Raw genomic sequence first — 23,917 nt, forward strand, 5'->3', positions numbered from 1 at the left:
GGGAGTGTGGAAGGAATTTTGTAATATGAAATCACTGAATATTTGATTTTTTAGAACTCCTTTACCAATCACTATCTAAAAATTTTTAATAAAGGAACTTATAGGTTCCAACATCATAATTGGAAATTTGTGGTTTTGGATGCAGCACCCCCTTTCAGAAGCATTTAACTTCATTGACTTATATGATTTTGCAATGTGCAAAATCACTACTGCCTTAAGAGTTGCAATTTATCTAATATTTTAAAAATGGTTAAAACAACTGCCTTGATAGATATTAGAAGAAAACCAGTTAGGCCAGGCATGATGGTACACACCTGGAATTCCAGCTACTCAGGAGGCAGAGGCAGGATGATTGCAAGTTTGAGGTCAGCCTCAAACAACTTAGGGAGACCCTGTCTCAAAATAAAATTTTAAAAAAGGGCTGAAGATACAGCTCAGTGTTAAAGTGTCCTTGGGTTCAGTCTCCGGCACCAAAAAAAGACAAAGGGGAGGGGAGAAAAAGAAAACCAATTAGCAAGTTTATTGGCAATAAAAGACTTTCTCAACATTTATTTCTTCCAGGAGCTCAACAATAACAATAGCAAGGTCAGTGAAAGTGTTGTCTGGTTTGAAGCTTTTTTTTTTTTTTTTTTTTGGCTGTAATGGGGATGGAACCCAGGGCTTCACACATGCTATGGAAGTGCTGTACACTGAGCTACATCCCTAACCCTTAAAGCATTTTTTTCAGCCTTCAATCTAACTTTCAGGCACTTTTTTGGGGCGGGGGTTACTGGAGATTGAACCCAGGGCCACTTTACCACTGAGCTACATTCTCAGCCCTTTTTATTTTTTATTTTGAGACTGAGTTTTGCTAAGTTGTTGAATCTGACCTTGAACTTGCAATCCTTCTGCCTTAGCCTCATGAGTTGTTGGATTACAGGTGTGCACAAGAGACACCAGATGCTTGTCTCTTTGCATGTATACACAAAAAACAGCCATGTGAGGAAGAAGGCACCCACCAAGAACCCAAGCATGTCAAGTCTTCCATCCTCTAGAACCATTAGAAATGAATATTTGTTGGTTAAATCATTTAGTTGATGGTATTTTTATAGCAACCTCAAGTGATTGAAATGTAGGCCTTCGAGAGCATATTTAGGTTCCTTTCAGTAGAGATTCTTATGCGTTAGATAGAATTATTGGTTTTTATTTATTGTGACTCTGCTTAGTTAAAAATTACAACATTCTTTGTTGTAAGTTTTAATTTTGGAAATTCCTTTTCCTTATTTTGGTCATCATGACCTTATTCAAAATCACAATATTCTCTTCAAGTTGTTTCCACCTATAAAGTTGTTTGCAGCTCAAGATCACACTTTGATTGGGTGATCCTAGGAGGTTGAAGTATTTAGAGGACAAAAAAATGCCTGTGTGTGTATTTTTTTTAATCAAACCCAGGGTATTGCATGTGCTGAAAGTGTTCTATCACTGAGCTATATCTCCAAGAACAGAAAATGCCTTTAATCTGGCCATCCTCACTGGCTAATGATTTAGTTGAAGGGTTGTGTGGGAATTATCCAGAAGTAACAGTGCCTTAACTTCCTCTTTATTGAGTAATGAAACATTATGATGAAAATGGCTGATGTCAGGAACATAGTTTTTTGTTGTTTTTAATATAGTTTCACTTATTTGCATGTCATATTTGTGCAAGGGCTATGTTGAGTCTGTGTATCATTCCAATTTTCATAAATGTGCTGCTGAAGCAAGCACAAGAACTTCTTTTTAAGTTGTAGATAGACACAATACCTTTATTTTATTTATTTATTTTTATGTGGTGCTGAGGATCGAACTCAGTGCCTCACATGTGGTAGGCCCAAGAACATAATTTTGAAAGAACCATTCTAAAAATTTTCTTGTGAGTCTAACATCTTCACTAACTTTATATATCACAGGTGACAGACACAGTGTTCACTTGCACACTTTTGAGCAGCTTTTAGTTTGTTGTTATTGTTTTAGTACTGGGGATTGAACCCAGGGGCACTTAACCATTGATCCACATCCCCAGCCCTTTTAATTTTTTAAAATTTGAGACAGGGTGGTGCTAAATTGCTAAGGGCTTGCTAAATTGCTGAGGCTGGCTTTGAGCTCTCCATTCTCTTGCCTCAGCCTCCATAGCTGCTGGGATTAGAGGACAGTGCCTCCACACCTGCCAGGCAGCTTCTTTATTCAAAGGACCATTGATTTTAATTTACTTAGAGTCTCATCTTCATTTGCATATGAAAAGACAAAGGGGGTGTGTGGGAGTTTTGTTTATTTTCCTCCTGGGCATACCGATATCTCTTGTTTGTCTGAGTAGTTTCTCACAGCGACTTCCTAAAGATGGCACTTTCATCCCCATTGTACAACTGAGTTTAACAGTCTCCTCTTTGATTCACATGGACCATTTCTGTCCAAATGGCACAACAATAGGTAAACACTGAGAATTTGGAGAATACTGACAATCTGAAATACTCAGATTCTTAGGAAGATGACTCAGTAAATATTTACAGAATACCTACCTCACCTAGAGTACTGCTAAGCACTGCCAGCGATAACATTTATGAAGATACTAGATGAAAATAAGACCCCTGTCCTTCAGGAAAGCATAGCAAGAAGAAAATGCACAGAATATGACAACAAGAGACCTAAATTCTTGTCTTAAATCTGCCACTGGTAATCCCTAGGAAGTAATATTCTACGTTTCAATTTCTTTCTGACTTCCTTTTTTTTTTTTTTTTTTTTTTTTGCAGTATCGGGGACTGAAACCAGCGCCTCACGCAAAAGGTCTGCCACTGAACTTCAACCCAGCTTCTTAATTTCTTTATATGTAAAAGAGAAATGTAAATGAAACCCACTTCAAAAGTTTAAAATCTACCTAACAAGAATAAAACAAAATAATTGTGGGGAGGGACTTGCGAACAAACCAGAAAACTGTTTTAAAAACGTAAGGCAATGTTGTTCCCGATCTAGCGAGGGGCTCCCACTAGGACCAAACTGTTTACTCTTGGAGGCTGCTGACAAGTCTAGTGAGGACAGTTCCAACTCTCTGGGACTCAGAAAGGCCCAGGGCAAGGCGCTTGTACCGTAGTGTACAGGTGTCCCCACCCATCTGAGTTTTACTCTTTCGTGGCCCCTTGGTAGAAAGGGCTACCTGTCGCCGGGAAGCCAGCAGAAACAATGTGGACGCGCCACACCTTGGCACAAGAAGTCAGTAGGCTACTTTGCTTCAAGGTGACTGATGATTTGCGGGGCTATCGTAGACTTCTAGCAGACCTGGAGACTCGGTGGCATTAACCCCAATGCCAAACTGGAGCAGGAGGCCGGTTCCTTGGGGTGGCAAGGACTCGCGAGACAGTTCCTGATTTGGCTAGGATGACACTTCACAGGTAGAGGTGGGAAGATGGCTGGGCGTGGCTGTTAACGCAGCTACCGGAAACGCATATTTCCTTTTCCGGTCGGGGTGCGGTCCACACCAAGACCCAAGAATAGGAAGTTGGGGTGCGGTCTTGAGGAGGTGGAGAGACCGGGTGGGTGCCTGCTTTTTCAAGGACCCTGAGCTTCCGAGATCCTGGAGCTTCTCTGGCCAGGCATCGCGGGTTTTCTTGACCTGGCCTCCCCGAGTGGCGCGCGAGCGGGGCTTCGCTCCACAGAGCGGCGGGGAGTCGTGGAGACTTTATAGTGAAATTGAGGAAAAGAAAAGTGGCCGCCACCGAAGCCCAGAGTTAACCGGAGGTAACGGAGAAACTAATCTACCCTTTAGATTCGGTTGGCGAGCCCCTGAGAGATAGCCGCTCTTGTCATTTGCAGCCCTTGGGGTTGCTGCGTGGCGGCGAGTGGGGGCGGGGATGGGACGCTGTGTCTTTCAGTTCGCGGTGGCTTCGTTGCCAAGCGGCAGGTTGGCAGGAGAGCGAGCGGGACTTGTCGTCAGCAAGGCCCAGATGTAGGTTCCTACAGCCACTTAACCTCCAGAAGCAACCTCTTTACATGCAACGTACAAATATAACTCAGGGATGCTAGTGAAACTCACTCGGACTGCTGGCGCGGAGCGCCTACGGGCATCCCCGTGGTCTATCCAGGAGGTGTAGTGAATTGGTGGCGGAGTCTGGGGCACTTGTGTCCACCTCTGTACCTAGCGAAATTTCCTAATTTCCACTGGCTTATGAACCTAACACTAGAGAAAGGGCCATTTCAGCCCCAAAGACATTGACTTCTGTAGGCACAAAAATCTAGGAAGTGCCCCTGTACCTCCTGAACCTGTATGGACAGCAAGGGACCAACCATTTCTTTGAATACCCACGACGTCCTGAAAAGTTTTTTTTTTTTTTTTCTGTTTCTGCTGATCTCCTTGGGGAAAAATCAGACTGTCAAGTCTATCCTCAGCCTTGAGGATATGGAAAGTCATTTCCTGAGGAAATGCAAACTTAGGAGAAAGGTTACTCTTAAACCCTCCTGTCTATAAGAACCTTCATCCATCCATCCATCCTTTCTTTCCTTTCTTTCTTCAACCTGGCATTTGGATATATTGTAAACAAAGGCCAGCTGTAAGTTTTTCCAGTTAAAGTAAGCACAAAAACTAAAAGACAGATATAAATCTCTACATACCTTTTGTAAATCTTCCAAACAAGTGCAGCCCTCCCCATATTTGATCTGGTTGCTTAGTGGGAGAACATTTGCTGAGAAAAATTAGGTTACTTTTTCCCTAATTATGCCTCTTATTGCTGATGTCTCTGTTTTCCTATCAGTATTAATACAGTGGAGTGAGAATATCAAATAGTCCATGAAGTAAAGGCTTCAGTCTTCATGAAAAGATAAAGCAGCATAGAAGTTATTTTTCCAATGACTAGAGCCAAAAGACTGGGACGATCTATTAAAATTTGGAAAAGCTCAAATATGCTATATTTGTGAAAGTATAACAGGAAGCACACAGATTAAGTACTGGATAATCTCAGGGCTGGGGAGATGGTTCAGCTGGTAGAGTACTTGCCTTGCAAGCACAAGGCCTTGAGTTCGATCCCCAGTACCGCAAAAAAAAAAAAAGTACTGGATAATCTCAAAACTGCTTTTGGCCTAAGGGTGCCTGTTTTCTCACCGACCAACCTTTCTCAAACTCACACACACACACACACACACACACACACACACACAAAACAACAGCAACAAAAATCAGTGGGTGTGGGGGAAGGAAGATGTTTGACATTTGTCTTCTATGAGCTATGCCTAGTTTCAAAGTTGAGTAACAAAGAAAAGGTGAAAAACATACCTCCTGAAGTAACCTGTGATCATGAATGTCCTAATACTTGGCAGTTGATTTTAAAGGGGAAGGAGGGTAGTGACTTTTCATTTTTCTCTGATAATAATTAGCAAGTGAGTTTGTGTCAAGTGGCTTTCTTTTTGACATGCACTTTTTTTTCTGCTCTCCCTACAGTGATTTTAGGAAGAAGATCTGTACATTGGTTTTGTGTCTAGTCTGATGGGGCCTCAGTTGTCAGAGATGGCACCAGCAGGGTGTCAGTGTCACACACAGAAATAAAACTGTTTCTAGAGCAAATGATGAGTGAGCTGAATGTGGATGTGTGCTTGAACTCCCACATGGGGGCTGTGTTCCTGGACACTGAGGGATCTGTGCAGGAAAGCTCCAATCAGAGGAAGAAATACAACCCACAAACCGAAAGCCTTCATCCTGAGAGTGCCCGCCAGCGCTTCCGGAGCTTTTGTTATCATGAAGCACCTGGGCCCCTAGAAGCTGTCAGTCAACTTCAGGAATTATGCAATCAGTGGCTGAGACCAGAGGCCCACTCGAAAGAGCAGATCTTGGAACTGCTGGTGCTAGAACAGTTCCTGACTGTTCTGCCCTGGGACATCCAGAACTGGGTGCAGAAGCATCATCCACAGAATATCAGACAGGCTGTGGTCCTGGTAGAACGCTTGCGGAGAGAACCTGGTGGAACAAAGAATGAGGTGAGAAGAAAGATTCCTTACATGTGCACTTGAATAGGATAAAGGTAGATATATGTGGGTAGGGGGTTATCACAGAATGAGATGGATGAAGTCACACTTTGCTTGTTCCTTTAGGATAGCCAGTCAGGAGCTGAAATCACAATCATGCAGCAAGCCTCAGTCCACAGGTTTCGGAGTTCCTGGCAGAGTCTTTTCTAATGTTAGAGGGAAAAAATACATTTTTCCTTCTTTTGAGCCAGGATGATTGGGGGTGGTGGGCCTAGTTTGGCATGGCCAAGGAGATAAGACTCGAGTGCTTAGAAATCAAAGTAAAAGACGAGAAAGAGTTGGGAAAGGGGAAACATTCCAAAAAGTGTACAGCACTTATAGAAACCAAAGGAGAGAGAAGGTAGCAAACAGAAATAAAAATCAAACAATTCTGGGAGACTTCAAGTGGAGGGAAGAAATGGAAAGCAAAAAGGGAAACAAAGATATGGAAAGAAGAAAAATGACAATAGAGAAGTGAAGGGAGTCGGGATGTGGAGGGACAATGTCTTCTAGTGGGAACACACACCTCTGAGCTGGGTGAAAAGAACCTCTGCTCCCCTCCCTTTGTGGGACCCCCGTGCTTGACCCTACTTGGGAGTGGAGAACCAAGGTATGTCCTTGGGAGATGGCAGCACGCTTCCTATACACAGGAACCTACCTTGAGGGATATAGGTAGGGCAGAGCATATTTTTGGTGTCTTACTGCAACCAAATCATATGGAGGGAGGTTGGAGCCAATCTCTTCCCTCATTTTCCCTTCCATCCCATTCTATTTCCACATGAAATCCTTCCTTAGCTATAGGAAGATTGGAAGATCTGGCTGATAAGAAATACTTGTTAATTCAATTCCTTATCTTTGAGAGAAAATTAGAAGATTGAAATCCACTAAGGCAGGGATCCAAGTCAAAAAAGCAAGCTGATGAAGGCAGTGTAAGAACAGCCAGCCCACCCAACCCCGCTAATGGCTTGCACTGTAGCTGGGTTCACAGGAGTAGAGATTGCTGGCATGGAGGAGAGGGGCTGGAAGTTGACGCAACTTTTTTCATTTTATCTTAATTTTCTTAGATTCTGTGATTCTTCTTTATAAGAACATAGCAACACATTTTCTCTTCAGCCTTTGTATTACTTCCTGTAAGATTACACACTCCCCAAATCTGGGCTCTACTCAAGTTCCTCCCTCCTCCACTATCCCCAAAAGTGAGTTCTGTGCTAATGAGGATGGGGATTATTTCTAGGTCACAACCCGTGAGCTGGGGAAGGAGACAGTGCTCTTGGGAGGAGTAGAAAAGGCCTCAGGCTTCAGGTGGAAGTCAGCAGAGCCCCAAGCAATTGGTGTGTTCCAGAAAGAATGCTGCAATACATACCAGGTACTACAAGAGCTGCTGGGCTGGCATACTCACAAAGAAACCCAGCCTGTATATAAAAGAGGTGAGGCACTTCATAATAATTCTCTTCTCCTGGGAGCTGTGATAGTAATTGGTTTAGCTAGAATTTGTGGGAATTTTCCAGGTGCTCAGCTGTGCCTTGCAGTTATGATGTTTCCCAGGTGGGAGTGCAATAGTTGGTGAAGGTGGGAATTGGCCTGGGGTACAGAAATATCCAAACCACAGAACTCTGAAATTCACATCACAGTATTTACTCTTTAGAAATCTGAGAAGAAGATGAATCAGGGACAGGTGGGATGATTATATCCTTGTAAGTTACAGGAGAAATTGAGATCTGAAATGGGCTGTCAAGGGGCAGAATGTGAAGAAAATGATACACCAAGAAAGAAATAAGATAAAAGTCTCCAACATTTCCTACTGCACACCAGAGGACTTGTGTACTTTATATTCAAATGCTCCTAATTCTTGCTCAGTTAGCTGAACAATTTGTTTTATATGATTTAATCTATTTACTAAATTTCCTTTTATTAATTCTCTTGTGAAATCTGGGGAAATAGTGATCTGAGGAACTGGTTCTATGAGTGGTGGATACCTGATTCCTGTTTCCCATGAGGTGACCACTCTGGACATCACACACAATGCTTCTCACAGTGATCCATCTTTCTTGAAAGTGTCCCAATGTTTGCATTTTAGAAGCAGCTCATGATGTTTATAAACAGGAAAGAGAGAAATTTTCTGTGGCTCTTTTCCACCCACAGCTGTGCATACTCCACAGATTTTAGCCCTTTCTGAGCAGAAAAGCACCGAAGACTGGAAGAGGACATCTGAGCTCATCTGGCCTGAGTCCCAGGTGAGCTGTACTTTCCAGCTTTCTCAGGCAGGCTCATCTCTGCTTTTCCCTGCTGCCTACAACCTATACTTCCCAGCAGGTATTCTGCAGTGTGTTAGCCCCAAATGTTCTCCAGGCAACTGGGCATGGCACAGTGGGAATGGAAATTGGGTATCTCCCAGGCTGGTTACCCATCTGCTGGACTCCCTCCTTTTCTGCCATCTCATTCCCCTCATCCCCTAAATTTTGTACTGCTAACCTTTTTAGCACCTGGCCTACCATGTAATTCAGAGATGGGTGGTAGGACACCCTTTCCAGTGGCAAATATTTAACTAAAACCCATTCTCTTCTTTAGAGTTTGTTGACATTTGAAGATGTGGCCGTATATTTTTCCGAGGAAGAATGGCAATTTTTGAACCCTTCTCAGAAGACCCTCTACAACGATGTCATGCAGGAGAACTATGAGACTGTCATCTCTCTAGGTAAAGATTTTTCCTTCCTTTTGTGCACAAGTTGAGAAATGTGTTGTGTCCTCAGGTTTTGCAAATGGCATCCTAGTGAGAGAGTCCCTGCGTTCCAGCAGCTTATTGTTTTAACTTGATAGTGTGGGGGAAAGGCACTTCCATCTTCTTAGTGGAAATATTGATTTGTTGATAATTCCCTTACCCCATAAAACATATAAGTCCCTTCTCAGTAATGGGCATCACCATTTACTCAACTGCTTAGGCCAGAAACCTCTCAGTCACTGTTTACGACAGTCTTTCAGTTATATTCTACAGCCAATCAAGCAGCAATTCCTCTTTGCTCTATCTCCAAAATGTATCCTGAATCCAACCATGTCTCACCCTCTTCCACTCTTACCATCCTAGTTGGAACCACTGTCACCTCTAAGCAAGCCTACCTTCAACAACACTGGATTCCTATTCCCACACCATTTGCGCCTGTCTTCCTTAGGTTAAGTTCCTAGTTTCCTCATTGTATATCTACCCACATCCACAGTAGAATAGAAAGATGATATTATATCCAAGATTCTGCCCACTTAAATATTTGAAATGAGAAAAGTTATTAAAGAGTCATTCACTTTTCCTGAAAATAGGAATTAAGATGGCAGTTCATGACCTTGAGGTTTTATTCTCAGAATATTATTGTGATTTAGAGCAAACACCATAGATCCAAGTTCTCTAAGGATTCAAGGATAGTCTTGGAGCATTTCCTACACGTAAGTATATTCATGGGAAGAAGATAAATGTTCTTTGGTTAGGAACCTTTATAGGGGTTTAACATTTTAAGATTCTGCTCATATCTTTCCATTGAAATTTTTATTGAGGTCATTTTAGATTCACATGCAGGTTTAAAATGTAATATAAAGAGCATCTGTGTACACATTACTCGGTGTCCTGCAATGCTGACTTTTGCAAAAGTATATCATAGCCAGACTTAATACTGATATGACCTGCTGATCTTAAGCAGATTTCCCAAATTTTACTTGAATTCATAGTATGTGTCTATTATTTCTGTACAGTTTTAACACATGTGTAGATTTATGTATTCACTACCATAGTCAAAATACTGGATAGTTCCCTTACCATAAGGATCTCTTCTGTTGCCTTTTCTGAATCACATATACTTCCATCACATTCCCCACTAATCCATGCCAACCACTAACCTGCCAACATTCCTAACATTTTGTCATTTGAAAAAGCTTATATGAATGGAATCATGAAGTATGTAATTTAAGGGGATTAGGTTTTCTCATTCAAAATAATTCCCTAGAAATTCATCTAAGTTGTTAACATGTCTCAATGGCTCATTTCTCTTTAATGGTTGAAGTAGCATTCCACACCACTATCATATATAGGTTTTTTTGCAGAGTATTCATTTATCTGGGAGAAATGCTTCAAGGGTATAGTCACTGTTTCATATGGTAATTGCATGTTTAATTTTATAAGAAACTGCCAAATTATTTTCCTTAGTGTCTATATCATTTTACATTCCTACTAGTAATGTATGAGTGATCCAGTTTCTCTCTACATCCTTGATGGTGTTTAGTCTCAATATTTTAAAAAATTTTTGCCATTCTGATAGGTGTGTATTGATATTTCATTGTGGTTTTGATTTACATTTCCCTAATGACTGATGATGTTTTATATCTTCTCATGGGTTTATTGGCCATCTCTTTATGTACTCTTCAGTGCAGTGTCTTTTGACCATATTTTAATTGGATTATTTATTAACTGTTGACTTTTGGGAGTTCTTCATATAGTCTAGATTCTAATGTTTGTCAGATCTATTATTTGCAATTATTTTATCCCAGTCTATATATTGTCTTTATCCTCTTCCCATGGGCTTCCACACAGTAAGTTTTAAATTTTGATGAGGACCAGTTTTTCCTGTTATAGATTTTTTTTTGGTGCCAAATCTAGAACTCTGACTAGCTTAGCCCTAGGTCTGTATGATTTTTATCCTAAAACTTTTATAATTTTATGTTTTACATTTAACTCCATGATGTATTTTGAGTTAGTTTTGTATAAAGTGTGGGCTTTAGGTTGAGCCTCATTTTTTTCTTCTTGCCAATGGAGGTCTAATTGCTTCAGCATCATTTGTTGAAAAGGATATCCTTCCTCCATTGAATTGCCTGGCATGTTTATGTTCATTCTATTCCACTGAATTGTGTATCTGTCCCTCTACAAATATCACACTCTCTTGATTACTGTAGCTGTATTGTAAGCCTTAATATCTGTACAGCAAAGTGATTTGTACCACTTTATTCTTCTTCGTCAAGATTCTCTTATCTATTGTAGGACCTTGCCTTTCCGTGCAAGTTATAGAGAAGTTTATCTGTGTCTGAAGTAAACTATGTTGAGATTTTGCCCGAAGTTACATTAAATCTATATATTAGTTTGAGAAGGATTGGCGTGTTTATTGTATTGATTCTTCCAATCCATGAACACAGTGTATCTCTGTTTATTTAAGTCTTTGATTCCTTTCCTCACTTTTTTATAATTTTCAGTGTACAGATATTCTACATGTTCAGTGCACACATAAGCTTTTCATTTTCATGGAACAATTCCTTTTATTTCTTTTTCTTGCTTATTGCATAAGCTTCGACTTCTGATACTATGTTGAATTAGAGTGGCAAGAGAAAACATCTTTGTCTTGTTCCCAATTCTAGCATGAAAACATTCAGTCTTTCACCATTACCTATGATATTAGCACTGGTGTTTTTGTGTTGTTGTTGGTATTCTTATCGAGTTGATATAATTCCTGATTTTACCAATGTTTTCATCATGAATGGATGTGGGATTTTGTCAGATACTTTTTATGTGTTGGTTAATAGGTACATATGATCTTTCTTCTTTAGTTTTTTGGAATGGTGGGTTGGGTGTATTGATTTTCATGTGTTGAACCAGTCTTGCATACCTGCGATAAACCTGACTTTGTCATGGTATATAAATCTTATAAACTCGCTGCATTCAGTTAGTCAATATTTTGCTGACAATTTTTACATTTAAGTTCATGGGAGATGCGACTCTACAGCTTCCTTTTTTACTATTGTCTTTGTATGGTTTTGGAATCAGTGTAATACTGGTCTTATAAGATAAGTTGGGTAGTATTTCTTCCTCTTTTCTGGAAGGGATCACATATAATAGGTGGTAATTCTTTAAGTGTTTGGTAGAATCCTCCATTGACACCATCTATACTTGGAGATTTTTTGAGGGGAGGACTTTTAAATTGTGAGTTCCATTTCTTTAATATTCAGAGTACTATTCAGGATCTATTTCATATTGTTTGAATCCTGGTAGTTTGGAGGTTTTTAGAAATTGGTCCATTTTTACTAACTTAAAATTCATGAACATAAAATTCATAGAATTCCCTTATTTTTTATTTGCTGCAGAATATGTAGTAATATACCATTTCATTCATGATATTGGTGATTTGTGCCTTCTCTTTATTTTTGTCTTGATAGAGTTTTATCAGTTTTTTTAATTTGATGAATGGACTTTTTGTTTTATTGTGAGTTCTGCCCTTGTCTTTATTATTTTCCCTTTCAGCCTGCTTTGAGTTTATTTTCCTTCTTTTTCTTCTAGTTTCTTGAGGTAGGAACTTAGATTTTTTATTTGAGACACTTTTTTTTTGTACTGGGGATTGAACCCACGAGTACTTTACCACTGAGCTACATCCCCAACCCTTTTTATTTTGAGACGGGGTCTCACTAAGTTGCCCAGACTGGCCTCAAATTTGCAATCTTCTTGCCTCATCCTCCTGAGTCACTGGGATCACAAGCATGTGCCACTATGCCTGGTCACTTTTCCTCTTTTCTATTATAAGCACTTAAGGATGCAACTTTTCTTCTGATCACTTCTTTAACTACAGTTCATAAATTTTTATATATTTCAATTTCATTTTCATTCAGCTCTCAGTATTTAAAAATTTCCTTTGAGACTTTCTCTTTGGACCATGGATTACTCAGAAGTGTATTATTTCCTTATGGTTTTAGATTTTCCTATTGCTTCTCTGGTTTTTATTTCTATTTTGATTACATTTTGTCACATTTCCCCTTCTTACTCAGGTTGTGATTTTTTTTGTTCTTGGCCTAATGAATGATTATTTATTGTATCCAGATCATTTTGTCTATTAGGGTAGGAGAGTCTGGTACCTATTTAAATATTTTATTTTAGCAGGCAGTCACTGTGCTTTACTTTAGCACACAGATTCTTTCTTACTTTCATGAGGTATGCTTCCAATAACAGTTTAATTTTCTGAGTCTTTATGAGTTTATGGTTTATCTGGTACTACTGGGACTCCTGTGGGTCCCATCTGGTAATAACTGAAGGTGTGGAAGGCATTTCCCTTGGACAGAATGTTTCTTAATGGGGAAGGGGAGACTCAAGACTCATGGGGATGAAGAGGCTTCCTAGGCCAGGCCACTGGTTGCTTGGTCCCTTTTGCCAGTTCTGCCGCTTCACATATCTTCTGTTGAAGGGAGGGAGTCTCATATGTATGACATTAAAGAAGCTTCTGTTCCTTTCCCTTTATGTGACTGGGCCTCTTTATCCAGTCCTGCCCATACACCTTGGAATCTCTCAGGTGAGGTTTGGGAAAGTCTCCAGCCCAGCATGGAAGGCTATTATCTCTCTTGGCTGCTTACTATGGATAGATCACAGGCTAATCCTCTTTGCCAGTATTGTATGGTTTCCCTGATGTTGTAGGAAGGTTTTCCGTTCAGGCTGGGAAAGTAATATGCCTGCCCAGGCAACTTTCTATTGATATTATGAGGATTGGAAAGCCCTGGATCTGAGTAACCTTCTTCTGCTGGGTGTTGGGACATAAGACACCCTGCCATGCTATTCTTCCATTCCTGTTCTCCCACACCAGTTTGCCTTCTTCCTAACACTTTTTTCATTAGTGTATTATACATAATAGCGGAATTTATTATGCCATATATGTACATGCACATAACATAATTTGATCAGTGCCATTCCTCATTGCCATTCCTTTCCCTCTCCTTTCCTTCCCTGGATCCATTTGCTCTACTCATTATTATTTTAATTAGTGTGTTGTAATTATACTATTATATTATAATTATATATAAACAAGGGATTCATTGTGGTATATTCATGCATGGACACAGCATAATTTGGTAGGTTTTGTTCCCCAATATTTCCCCATATCCTTCTTAATACATTTTAGAAACCTCTTTTAGTTGTTTCTTGTATTATTTAATGGGATTGATTTTGTGCCTAGTAGGGAGGATTGGGGAGAAATGTATCTGTGTAATTTTGTTCAGATTGAACCAGAAAGAAATTTCTTGTTGCTGTATTTCTTAAAAGCAATTATCATTGACTTTTCTCTCCAATCCTATAGTTTTTTTGCTCTGAGAAGCAGATGGCTGATTCTTCTATTTATTCTAACAGGGTTAAAGCTCAAAAATGGCACTGGAAATGATCAGCCTAATTATATTTCTCCATCAGAAATACAAGCATCAGGATGCAAAGTGTCAAAGAAGACCAGAGTGAAAGTTGTCCAGAAAACAATGGGCAAGGAAAATCATGATGATACATACAGGGTACAGAAACAGGGTCGAGCTTTACCAAGGAAGAAAAGAAAGAAACTTTCAACTTGCAAACAAGAGCTTCTGAAACATGTGGATCTTCATGGGAAAGGATACACAGGAGAGAAACCTTTTAAATGTCAGGAATGTGGGAAAAGCTTCAGAGTTAGTTCTGATCTTATTAAGCACCAGAGAATTCACACTGAAGAGAAGCCCTATAAATGTCAACAATGTGATAGGAGGTTTAGATGGAGTTCAGATCTTAATAAGCACTTCATGGCACATCAAGGAATAAAACCATACAGATGTTCATGGTGTGGGAAAAGCTTCAGTCACAACACAAATCTCCACACACACCAACGAATTCACACAGGAGAGAAGCCCTTTAAGTGTCATGAATGTGGAAAAAGATTTATTCAGAACTCCCACCTTATTAAACACCAGAGAACCCACACAGGTGAGCAGCCTTATACTTGTAGCTTGTGCAGGAGAAACTTTAGCAGACGGTCAAGCCTTCTTAGACACCAAAAACTCCATAGGAATAGGGAAGCATGTTCAGTGTCTCCAGTCTGAAGAAAGTGACCATACGGATTAACAGAAGTGATGAAGGAATACAAAATTATGTGACATCCAGTGATAGGAATCTGATTATCAACAGAAAATTTGAGAGAAGTATATATCCTGTATAACAGAAGGAAATCTAAGTTATTTCTCTTATTCAGCATTGTATCTTCAGTGCCTAGCACAAGACTGGTATATAATGAGTACATTATAAATAAAATAATGAAAATATAGGTATCAGATACATCTATAGCTATGCATTTATCTAATTATTCAAAGTTTCTCCACCCTCAATGACAGAATCTTCAGGTATCAGGTGCTCAGCAAATGCATGCTGGTTACAAGTCCTATTGTCATTCTTCATTCCTTCTCAGGAGAAATGGAAAATAAGAGTATCCCAGGTCTCCTGAAGGGAACGCAGAGAGGATTACTGAACTAAGGACAGTTTCAAAGCTGCAATTCTGTCTCCATGGACAACCAAGCCCAGGGCTCAGGGAAAATTTATTTTAATTTTTTTTTTTATTTTCAGGAGAACTTTATAACAGCAAGAGAGGATTCAATGTTTGTCCTGGGAGAAGTGCTTCTGTTCTAGTTGCCTTTTTCCAGAGTACCCACTACTGCAGTGTCTTTTTTTTCTGCAATGTCCTTTGTCAGGGAATTCCAAGCAGCAAGGGAAGGACTGAAGGCCAAAACAGGCCTAGGGTCCTTACAAGCACTTAAACTCTACCTCTGCCCCTCAACACAGTCTAATAGACTGAACTGATGATGGAGGCAGTCTGGGCCTTCATCCAAATATCTGTCTCTTTGTATAAAGAATAGGGCAGTAGTTAGTGGATTTTTTGGCTTTGATTATGTGCATTGGAAGTTTTCAAAGCAGTGCCAAAGGGAGGTTCATTTTTATGGTTTACTCAACCTTGACCCTATACACTTGAATGCTCTACAGGAAGGTCTAAGCATTTGTTTTCATGATAATTGCAAGGAAAGTCTGTGACCTCTCCCCTTGGTGCACTTCTGATATCAGGAGGGAACATCCACAAATATCCAAGAAAAGTAAGGTGTGTGGCTTAGAGTATGGTCTCAGTCAGAGTCAGGCTAGAATGGAAACTATTTTCTGATGCAGTTTTTCTTCCTTCTCCACTGGTTTACAAGATTATCTCATAACAGAATATAATGTGAAGGCTGGGGATGTAGTTCAGTGGTAGAAAGCTTGACTAGCATACACAAGGCCCTGGATTTTAATCCCCAGTTACCACCCCCACACACACGTGTGCACACACACATGATAACAAAAAGAAAATGTGATATCAAAGGAAGTGGAATACATTTGTCAGAACCTGGTTTGTGATGTTGGCCAAGGCTTCAATATATTTATTTAGTATTTCTCCCCTTCCCTAGTACCGGAGATTGAACCCAGGGACACTCTACCACTGAGCTACATCCCTAGTACTTTTTATTTTCTTCTTGAGACATCATCCCACTAAGTAACCCACAATGACCTCAAACTTGACACTCTACCACTGAGGTACATCCCTAGCCCTTTTTATTTTGAGAACAGGTCACACTAAGTTGTCCAGGCTGGCCTCCTGCCTTAGTGTCCTGTGTGCTGTTTGCCTCCATGCCCAATCTTTATTTAGAATTTCATTTAATTTTATTTTCTAATAAAAATGATGTTTCATATGTAATTTTTTTGGGGGTGCTAGGGATTGAACCCAGGGCCTTGGTGCTTGCAAGGCAGGCACTCTACCAACTGAGCTATCTCCCCAGCCCCTCATATGTAATTTAAGCATAAAACAAAGCTTCTTTGATACTGAACCACCCAGAAATGGCCAACATTCACTTCTTTGGAATAGGTACTTTCACATTTTTTTCTACCAACAGACCTTCCTGAGTCTTTTTCCAGATTTGCAAAATGGGAATGGTAATTCCTACCTCTCAGGGCTCCTGTGAGGATTAAATGAGACACACGTGTAAGCATGCCTAGTACAGTGACTAACACACAACAGATATTCCATAAACATCTGAAACATTCTTCATTCATCTTTCACCTGATTATTTAGAAAATAAACTTCATCTGCTTTTCCAGCTTTTAAGTGTACTTAGTGTTTCATTGTTTTCAGTTTTTTTAGGTCTGCTAATGATGGTCAGAAGGGTAATTTTCTGGCACATGGCATTCCCTTCTAGAGAAGCTCTTCTCTAGTCAACATTAAACAATAAGCTAATGTCCCAGTTCAGCTAGAAACACTTCTCATGAGTAACAGAACCAAATATACTAGAAACTCTCAACTTGAGATGCCCAAAAATGGAGGGGAGGTGACGGTAAGGGGTAGAAATTTTATGGACAGTAATTATGCTGTTAGGTACATCCTCAAACTAATTGCATTTGAAGTGAAAGAGGAAAGAGGTGACTTCATAAAATGACCACTAAAAAGAATGAAAGAGCTAAACCAAGAGGAGGAAGTGACCTGAGAGGAAAGGATTCCATTTATTTCCAAAAGCTTGGAGACTGACTTCCCGCCATCCCTTCCAGAAGTATCTGAACTTGTACTTTGAACTAAGAAGGGGAAATTCAAATTCCTGCAGAGGGCTGCACTTCCTGTTTGAATCCATGTGTGTATCCTGGATAGTCATTATCACACCACCATTCAAAGGACATTCATTTATTAATGTAGCAGCTTTTAGAAAGGATTGACTCCATAATTCAAGGAAGCTCTGAATCAGTGGAGCCAGCAGGTACAGTTAAATCCCCAGAAGTGGGTCAGCAAGAGGATACTGTGTTCCCACTAAGCTGCTGGCCCCAGTTATAATACTTACTAGCTTCAAAGTTCATCTTACAGGTCCTATCTACACTGGCACCATTCCCAGAAGGGATCCCAAGCAGGAACATGTGGGTCCCATTTGAGAGATTAATTATTTAAGGGAAGTGACAGGAAATGATTGCCTTTAGATGTGTCTGGGGAGAAACAGGAAGAGAAATGAGGTCATCATCATTTGAATACAACAGCTGCAGGAAAAAGTAAGTTCTTATCCCAAATTTGTGGAACGTAATTTAGAAGTCAGAGATCCTGGCTGGCTCATCAATATCTATTCTCCCCTTTCAGCCCTCTGACAGTCTTCCAGACCCTATTCCCCATGCAACCTGCACTCTCTCATGCAGCCTTCATCTCAGAAAAAGAAGGAAAGTCTTGTATCCATGGAGAAATGGACACTAAGGAGTGAAATGGCTGGATGGGATAAAGGGAGAGATATTGTTCTACCTCAGACCTGCCCACCACTCCCCAGCATATGGCTGAGACATGAACTCCATGGCCTTTCTGAGGACACAGTGGGAAGACAGCATGCAAAGGCTCAGGGACTGGAGAAGTGCACAGTATTCATTCAGGGAAGAGAATAAAGAAGAGTGTTCCCCAGATCCCACGGGAAATCCTGTAGTTCACAGACCAAACTGAGGAGACAAAAGCTGACGTGAACCAGATGTGAAACAGTCTCTGTGCTCCTAGAGAAGATGGGCTGAGCAAAGAGAGGATGAGAAGGAGGCTGGGAAAGCAGAGAACAGCAATCCTTTTCCATTCAGGTGTGCATTTGTAAGGCCTGAGGTTTGAAGTCAAGGGCTTAGGGAGCAGAATGTCAATGCTTGCTGTGGCTGGGGCACAGGAACATGCCTGTGGGTTGAGGCCAGCTCATGCCAACCCAGGTCTTTGCCTTCCTCCTCCCAGCAGATAGTGACATGATTTTTACCCATTGACTTGTTTGGGTTACTTCCAGCTTCTCCCCTCCTCCTCTTCCTCCTTCACTGCCCGGTTCCCTCTGCCATAGTCCAACTTATTCCTACCATTTTGCCAGTACCAGTCCCACTAAGCAGGAGAGGAGGAGGTGCCAGGAACAGGGCCCAGTGAGTGTTACTGTGTTCCACTGTTCTTCCCAGAAAATGGGCATGAGAAATGAGAATGGGTAGGCAGGCCTGGGGAGAGAAGGAACAAAATTGAATCATGGTCTATTTTTTCTCAACGGATTTAAATGCTTTCCTTGCTACCTTCTCTCTCTCTTCCTTGAAAACCAACAAATGGCAGGTTGGTGGATATGATGATGACTTGGGAGGAAGTTGCTCCTAATTTGAAGGTTCCCTATAAAAGTTCTGTCCCTGGCTCAGCAGTGGTACATAGTCACTCCTAAGCACTGTCCTCCTTTGCCTTCCTTTTCTTCCTCTGTGCCACCTGCTCCTTAATACCATTGTGAATTTAAGCTAGGGACATAGCTGTGGAAGAAGGGACAGTGGGACAACTCTCCCATGATCAGTGATCATGAGCCTATGAAGGGAGAGGGAAGATCTGAACCATGGTTGAGAGGAGCAGAGGCACCATGTTTTCTCAGATTTGGGCAACCCCCAGAAAGTAGGGAGGGAAGGGGGCAAGACCAGCTTCTGGAAGAGTGTTCTGCTCCAGGGCTGGCATTTAGGGAGGTAGTAGAGAGCTAGGCAACACCAAGAAAGATTTTTTCCTGTTTCTCCTCAGGTTCTGTGTTTCTCTGTATGAGACTTGAAGCAGCAAGAAGGAACTGACTCTAATGTGAGGGCTGCAGCACCTGGGGGTTGTCTCTTCAGATTTTACCCATGTATCTGTCCATCTCCAAGCTTCCCTTAGGGAGGCCCTCAGCTTCCATAAGGGAGTGATTCTGGGTTTCCTTCTTTACCTCATGCCTCATTCTATTGACAGGAGTATAAAGATCCTATTTTGGTGACATTCCCCTGGTTAGAGGCTGGTGCAAGTGGTCTCTCCATTGCCTCTTAAAGCCAGGAATCCCTTCTTAGAGGATTCCAAACCTGTCTTTCTCTCAGGACGTTTCTTCAGCAGGGGTTCCCTTTCTGAGCCCTTTAAGAAAGAACTGCTCTTTTAGCAGGGAGGACCATTTCCTCTCAAAGTACTTCTTGTTCCTGTGCCTAGTCTGATCGAGAAATCATCCTTCTACCCATTCTCAGGTGAGAAAGCACAGGATAGCAAGCCAAATGCTGGATATCTATATAAAATCCTTGAGCATGTGAACCTAATCACTTTAGGGTTAAAGATTAACTTAATTTTCACCTTGTTCTCATCTGTTTCACAAATATGCACACTTTTAAAGTGTACGTACAAAATCTCCATGTGTTTCCTTAATTTTGAGGCTCTCCATGCCTGCCTTTCTAATCTCTCCTGTTTCTGTCTCTAGGACTGCCAACATGCTTTGTGTTCTCCATGCACTCTGGATGATGGGCCTGCACTCATTCTGGGTCTCCCTCAGTAGGAAGCCCAGGAAATGCTCCTTCCCCAGCACCTTTGCCATCTGGCACATCAGTCACCAACCACGAAGCTGGCTGCATTGAATCTGGCAGCATCTGGGGGTGGAACTGACTAAAATACCTAGGAAGCATCTCTTGTGCCTCCCCAACTATCCTACATGCCTGCTGGCCCTTTGGCACTCAGTCTGCACAGCATACTGCCCCTCTAGGAACTGACCCTGGCAGAGGTCCCTGGGAGCCTGAAATGCCACAGTTAAGTGTAAAGCATTCCTTCTCTCCAGGGAGATTTGCCTTTCTCTGAGCACTCCTATCTCTTGCCTCATTCTGGAGATGGGCAGGGGCAGAATCCCTCCAACAACCCAGAGATGGACTTGACAACAGACATTATGAAGGAGACAGCATGATTTCTTACACCTGTCCAAAGTTCTTAGAGAAGGTGAGGACTGCCTCCAGCAGTTTGGGTGGGTTCTCATCTTGAGCTCTGCAGTTCCTCATCCCCTGCAGGTCAACAGCAGCCTTGGCACTGGAGGCCCAGAGAGGCCTCTGGAGATGTCTGAAGAGCAATTTCTTGGGAGTCCTTCATCAGCTAGGTCTTTAGGACAAGTGTTTCTTGTGCCTGGAAGTACACAAAGACTGAAGGAATTCAGCATAGGAGTTGTAAAAGAATCCATTTTCAAATCCTCACTTCCATACATTCAGAAGAAAACCTTAAAGGAAGTTCTCCTTTTACCTTCCTGTTTAATACCCAACTTTCATCTCCTCTGCCCTTAATGCTGCATTGCCTTAGAGTTTACCATCTCCCATGAGGCGAAGCAGGTTTCAGGTGAACCCTAGGCATACAGTTTTCCTGCTGACCTGTAAGACTTTGAGCAAATAATGATACTCCAATGAGTCTTGTTTTTTGCCTCCCTGAGGTAAAATAGTCACAGTTGTCCCACTCACTTCAGAAAATGACTTTTAGGATCAAATTTGAGACTGTGAAGGCACCCCTCAATTATTAAGAGTTTATAAATGTTAGGGGTTATTTACATCATTAGTAGTATTATATACAAGGAGTTTGCCTTCTTAACTACTTTAAAAAAATTTGTTGAGTATAATGATGAAGGTGTAGATATTAGTATATCCTGTTTGGAGATAATCCAATATATTAAACTTAGTGAATTCTTTTATATAATTCAACAATACCAGAGAAGAGTTCAGCCCGTGGCCCTGTGGAAAATGGGGGTACTTGCAGTTTTCCCACTTATGAGGAAGGAGAAAGAGGATCAGAGATGTGGAAAATAGCAACAGTGTTTGCTTTTTTTCCTCATAGCTTGACATCATAGGTTTAGTTTCATGGAGAAAGCCTCTCTCTTGGAAAATCAACATTTTTTTTTTTGGTACTAGGGATTGAACCCAGGGATGCTTTACCATTGAGTCACAGCCCTAGCCCTTTTTAATTTTTGATTTTGAGACAGGGTCTTGCTGAGTTGCTTAGGGCCTTGCTAAGTTGCTGAGGCTGGCTTTGAACTTGTGATTCTCCTGCCTCAGTCTCCTGAGCTGCTGGGATTAGATATGTGCCACTGTGCCTGGTGAAAATCAACATTTGATATCCATTGTTAGAAAGTTTTCAGTCTTTCTATCTGTAATTACTGCTGAGTACCTACCATGTGTATCAGGCACTTGAAATACAATATGAGCAGAGCACACAAAGTCCTTGACTTTACAAAGTTTACTGTATAGTGGAGAAGCACAAATATTAAAGAAGTTGAAAATTTTTAATTTAACCTATATTGTAGAATTCCAGTAGTGTTCACATTTCCAACTTGGAAAGATGGTGCTTTGTATTTTCAGGATTCAGTTGGTGGTTCTGTGCTGGGTAGGAATGGAGAGATACCCATCATCAGTCACAGGGATTTGGAGTTGGAGGAAGCAAATAGTGAGTGAATTAGTGTCTACTCTAAAGAGGGTCCAATTTGGTAGGGCTGACTGGCATTCCTTTTCCTAATGTTAAGTTGCAATTGTATTTACATATTTAAGCTGTACTAAGAAAAGATGGTTCCAGACCAAAAAAGCAGTTATGGGAAGGAACTGCTGAGATGAATCTGAAAGAAGGTGGCTGAAGCTGAGCAAATAGGAAGAACTAAGTAATCCAGAGTAGGGCTGCCTTCTGTGAAGGCACAGCCTGGTTCCTGTGCATGGCCTGACTCTGCTTCATTGCCTCATGAGGCTGTATGCTACAGGCCAGGGTGGGGGTAGTGTTGAAGGCTGTGGTCTATATGCACACACACTCCCCTTTTGTGCAGATCTCATAAGGGAGGAGACAAGGCTGTGAAACTTAGTGTTTGAGGACTGTTTCTTCATAGCTTCTAAAATCCACCCATCCTTTAGGAACACAGAAAAAGAAATTTTAAAAACCTACACTTGTGCAAGGTAGATGTTTAGAGAAAAAAAGGTATCATCACCACAATATGATTGCTATGGAAGCAGACTCACTAAAGGACCCTGGCTCTTAGTGACTTGGATCACTTTGCATCTCTGACCTGTGCTTAAGAAAGATGACAACAGAGGATCACTGCAGTTACACTGAGACTGAGCCTCCTGGGTGCATCGGTAGCATCACATTAGCTTCAGTCTAAGACCTTCTGCCTCACAAGTCTACATTAATAAGCTGGCTACAAACACAGACCAAAGTACCCAGACATGACACATGCAGACTTGTTTGGATTTCTGGTAACTTATATTCAAAGTGCTTTTGCATAATGGGCAACTATCCTCTTTTAATCACTTCATTAGTTTGGTTATCTTTTAAAACAAAAACCCTATTTTAGTGCTTTGTTGGAACATAATATACATGTTGTTTACATAAAATGGAATTTACCTCCTGAATTAGGGTCTGCCACATTATAACCAAAAGGGACTTTCGTTTCCTTATTCAGTCATTCATTCATTTGTTCTTATATTGATTGAATGTATTTTATTTATATATTATTTACTTTTTTAAATTAAAAAGAATGAGATTATGACCACCTTCTCATTTTTAAAACAGTTTCCTGGCAGCCTGAGGTGACATTTCCTCACTCAGAGCTCTTGTCATCCTCCTAGAACGCTCACCTGCAGGCCACACTGGACCGTCAACTCTAAAGCATGAGCAACGGGGATGTCTAGCAGTAGGGCCCTGTCTGGGTAAACTGTGGTGAATCCACGATGGGATACACGCAAGCCGCTGGAGCCACGTGCTGGGATTAGTTGTGCCAGGGGGCAGCCAGGGACGCATAGATCATTGCAAGACAGGGGCAAGCAACTTTGTAGGTCAGTTTAGATATAATGACCCGATTTCTGTTAAACCTTGAACAGTCTTGAAATACTAAAGTATATAAGTATGAGTGGGTGCATCATAACATGCTGGGCACAATACGGCATACCTGGGAGAGGCGCTTGAGATTCTGGCTCTGCGGGCCATACGTTTGATTTGTTTCCAATTTGCATTAAACATTTTACATCACATTATATGTGCTCAGGGCATATGTGGTAGTGTAAACTAATGTGGTGAAAGAAATTAAGGTTGGGTGAACATCTGGACATCAGGAGGGGCCTTTGATGGTTTCTTACACAACAAGTATAAACAACACATGTCTGCAATCTCACTAACCAAGTTCAATGAGTATCTGAGTTTCCATTTTCAACATTCCAAACTTTGGAAAACTCCTATTCACCCCGCACTGGTGGGGTTTACCGTCCTCAGCTAAACTCAACTGTGCTCAGCTGTTCCTTTGCAAATGCATTCACGGCAGTCCGAGGGGGCACTGCCTCGCCTGCCAGTGAGTTCTAAAAGGGATCTGCCAG

General features: G+C 41.1%; 1 protein-coding gene and 1 non-coding gene across 4 annotated transcripts; one reads left to right on the top strand and one right to left on the bottom strand.

Annotated features, from left to right (window-relative positions):
- Positions 1-1,638: 1,638 nt before the first annotated feature.
- Positions 1,639-1,743, bottom strand: LOC124972734 (U6 spliceosomal RNA). Its single transcript, XR_007106520.1, has one exon. It is a non-coding gene; the product is annotated as a U6 spliceosomal RNA (small nuclear RNA).
- A 1,741-nt stretch (positions 1,744-3,484) lies between these two features.
- Znf75d (zinc finger protein 75D) lies at positions 3,485-23,417 on the top strand. 3 transcript variants are annotated; one of them, XM_047537195.1, is made up of 6 exons: positions 3,485-3,744; positions 5,438-5,970; positions 7,232-7,424; positions 8,140-8,231; positions 8,566-8,692; positions 23,121-23,417. In XM_047537195.1, exons 2-6 carry the CDS (start codon positions 5,560-5,562, stop codon positions 23,174-23,176), a joined length of 879 nt encoding a protein of 292 aa, XP_047393151.1. In that variant the 5' UTR covers positions 3,485-3,744; positions 5,438-5,559; the 3' UTR covers positions 23,177-23,417. The 3 variants fall into 3 exon arrangements, with proteins under 3 accessions (XP_047393151.1, XP_047393150.1, XP_047393152.1); XM_047537194.1 differs by lacking the exon at positions 23,121-23,417 and adding an exon at positions 14,126-16,901; XM_047537196.1 differs by lacking the exons at positions 3,485-3,744; positions 7,232-7,424; positions 23,121-23,417 and adding an exon at positions 14,126-16,901 and having other exon boundaries at positions 5,843-5,970.
- Positions 23,418-23,917: the final 500 nt, after the last annotated feature.

Source organism: Sciurus carolinensis, chromosome X (assembly GCF_902686445.1).
Source record: "Sciurus carolinensis chromosome X, mSciCar1.2, whole genome shotgun sequence".
In the NCBI taxonomy this organism is placed as follows: Eukaryota; Metazoa; Chordata; class Mammalia; order Rodentia; family Sciuridae; genus Sciurus; species Sciurus carolinensis.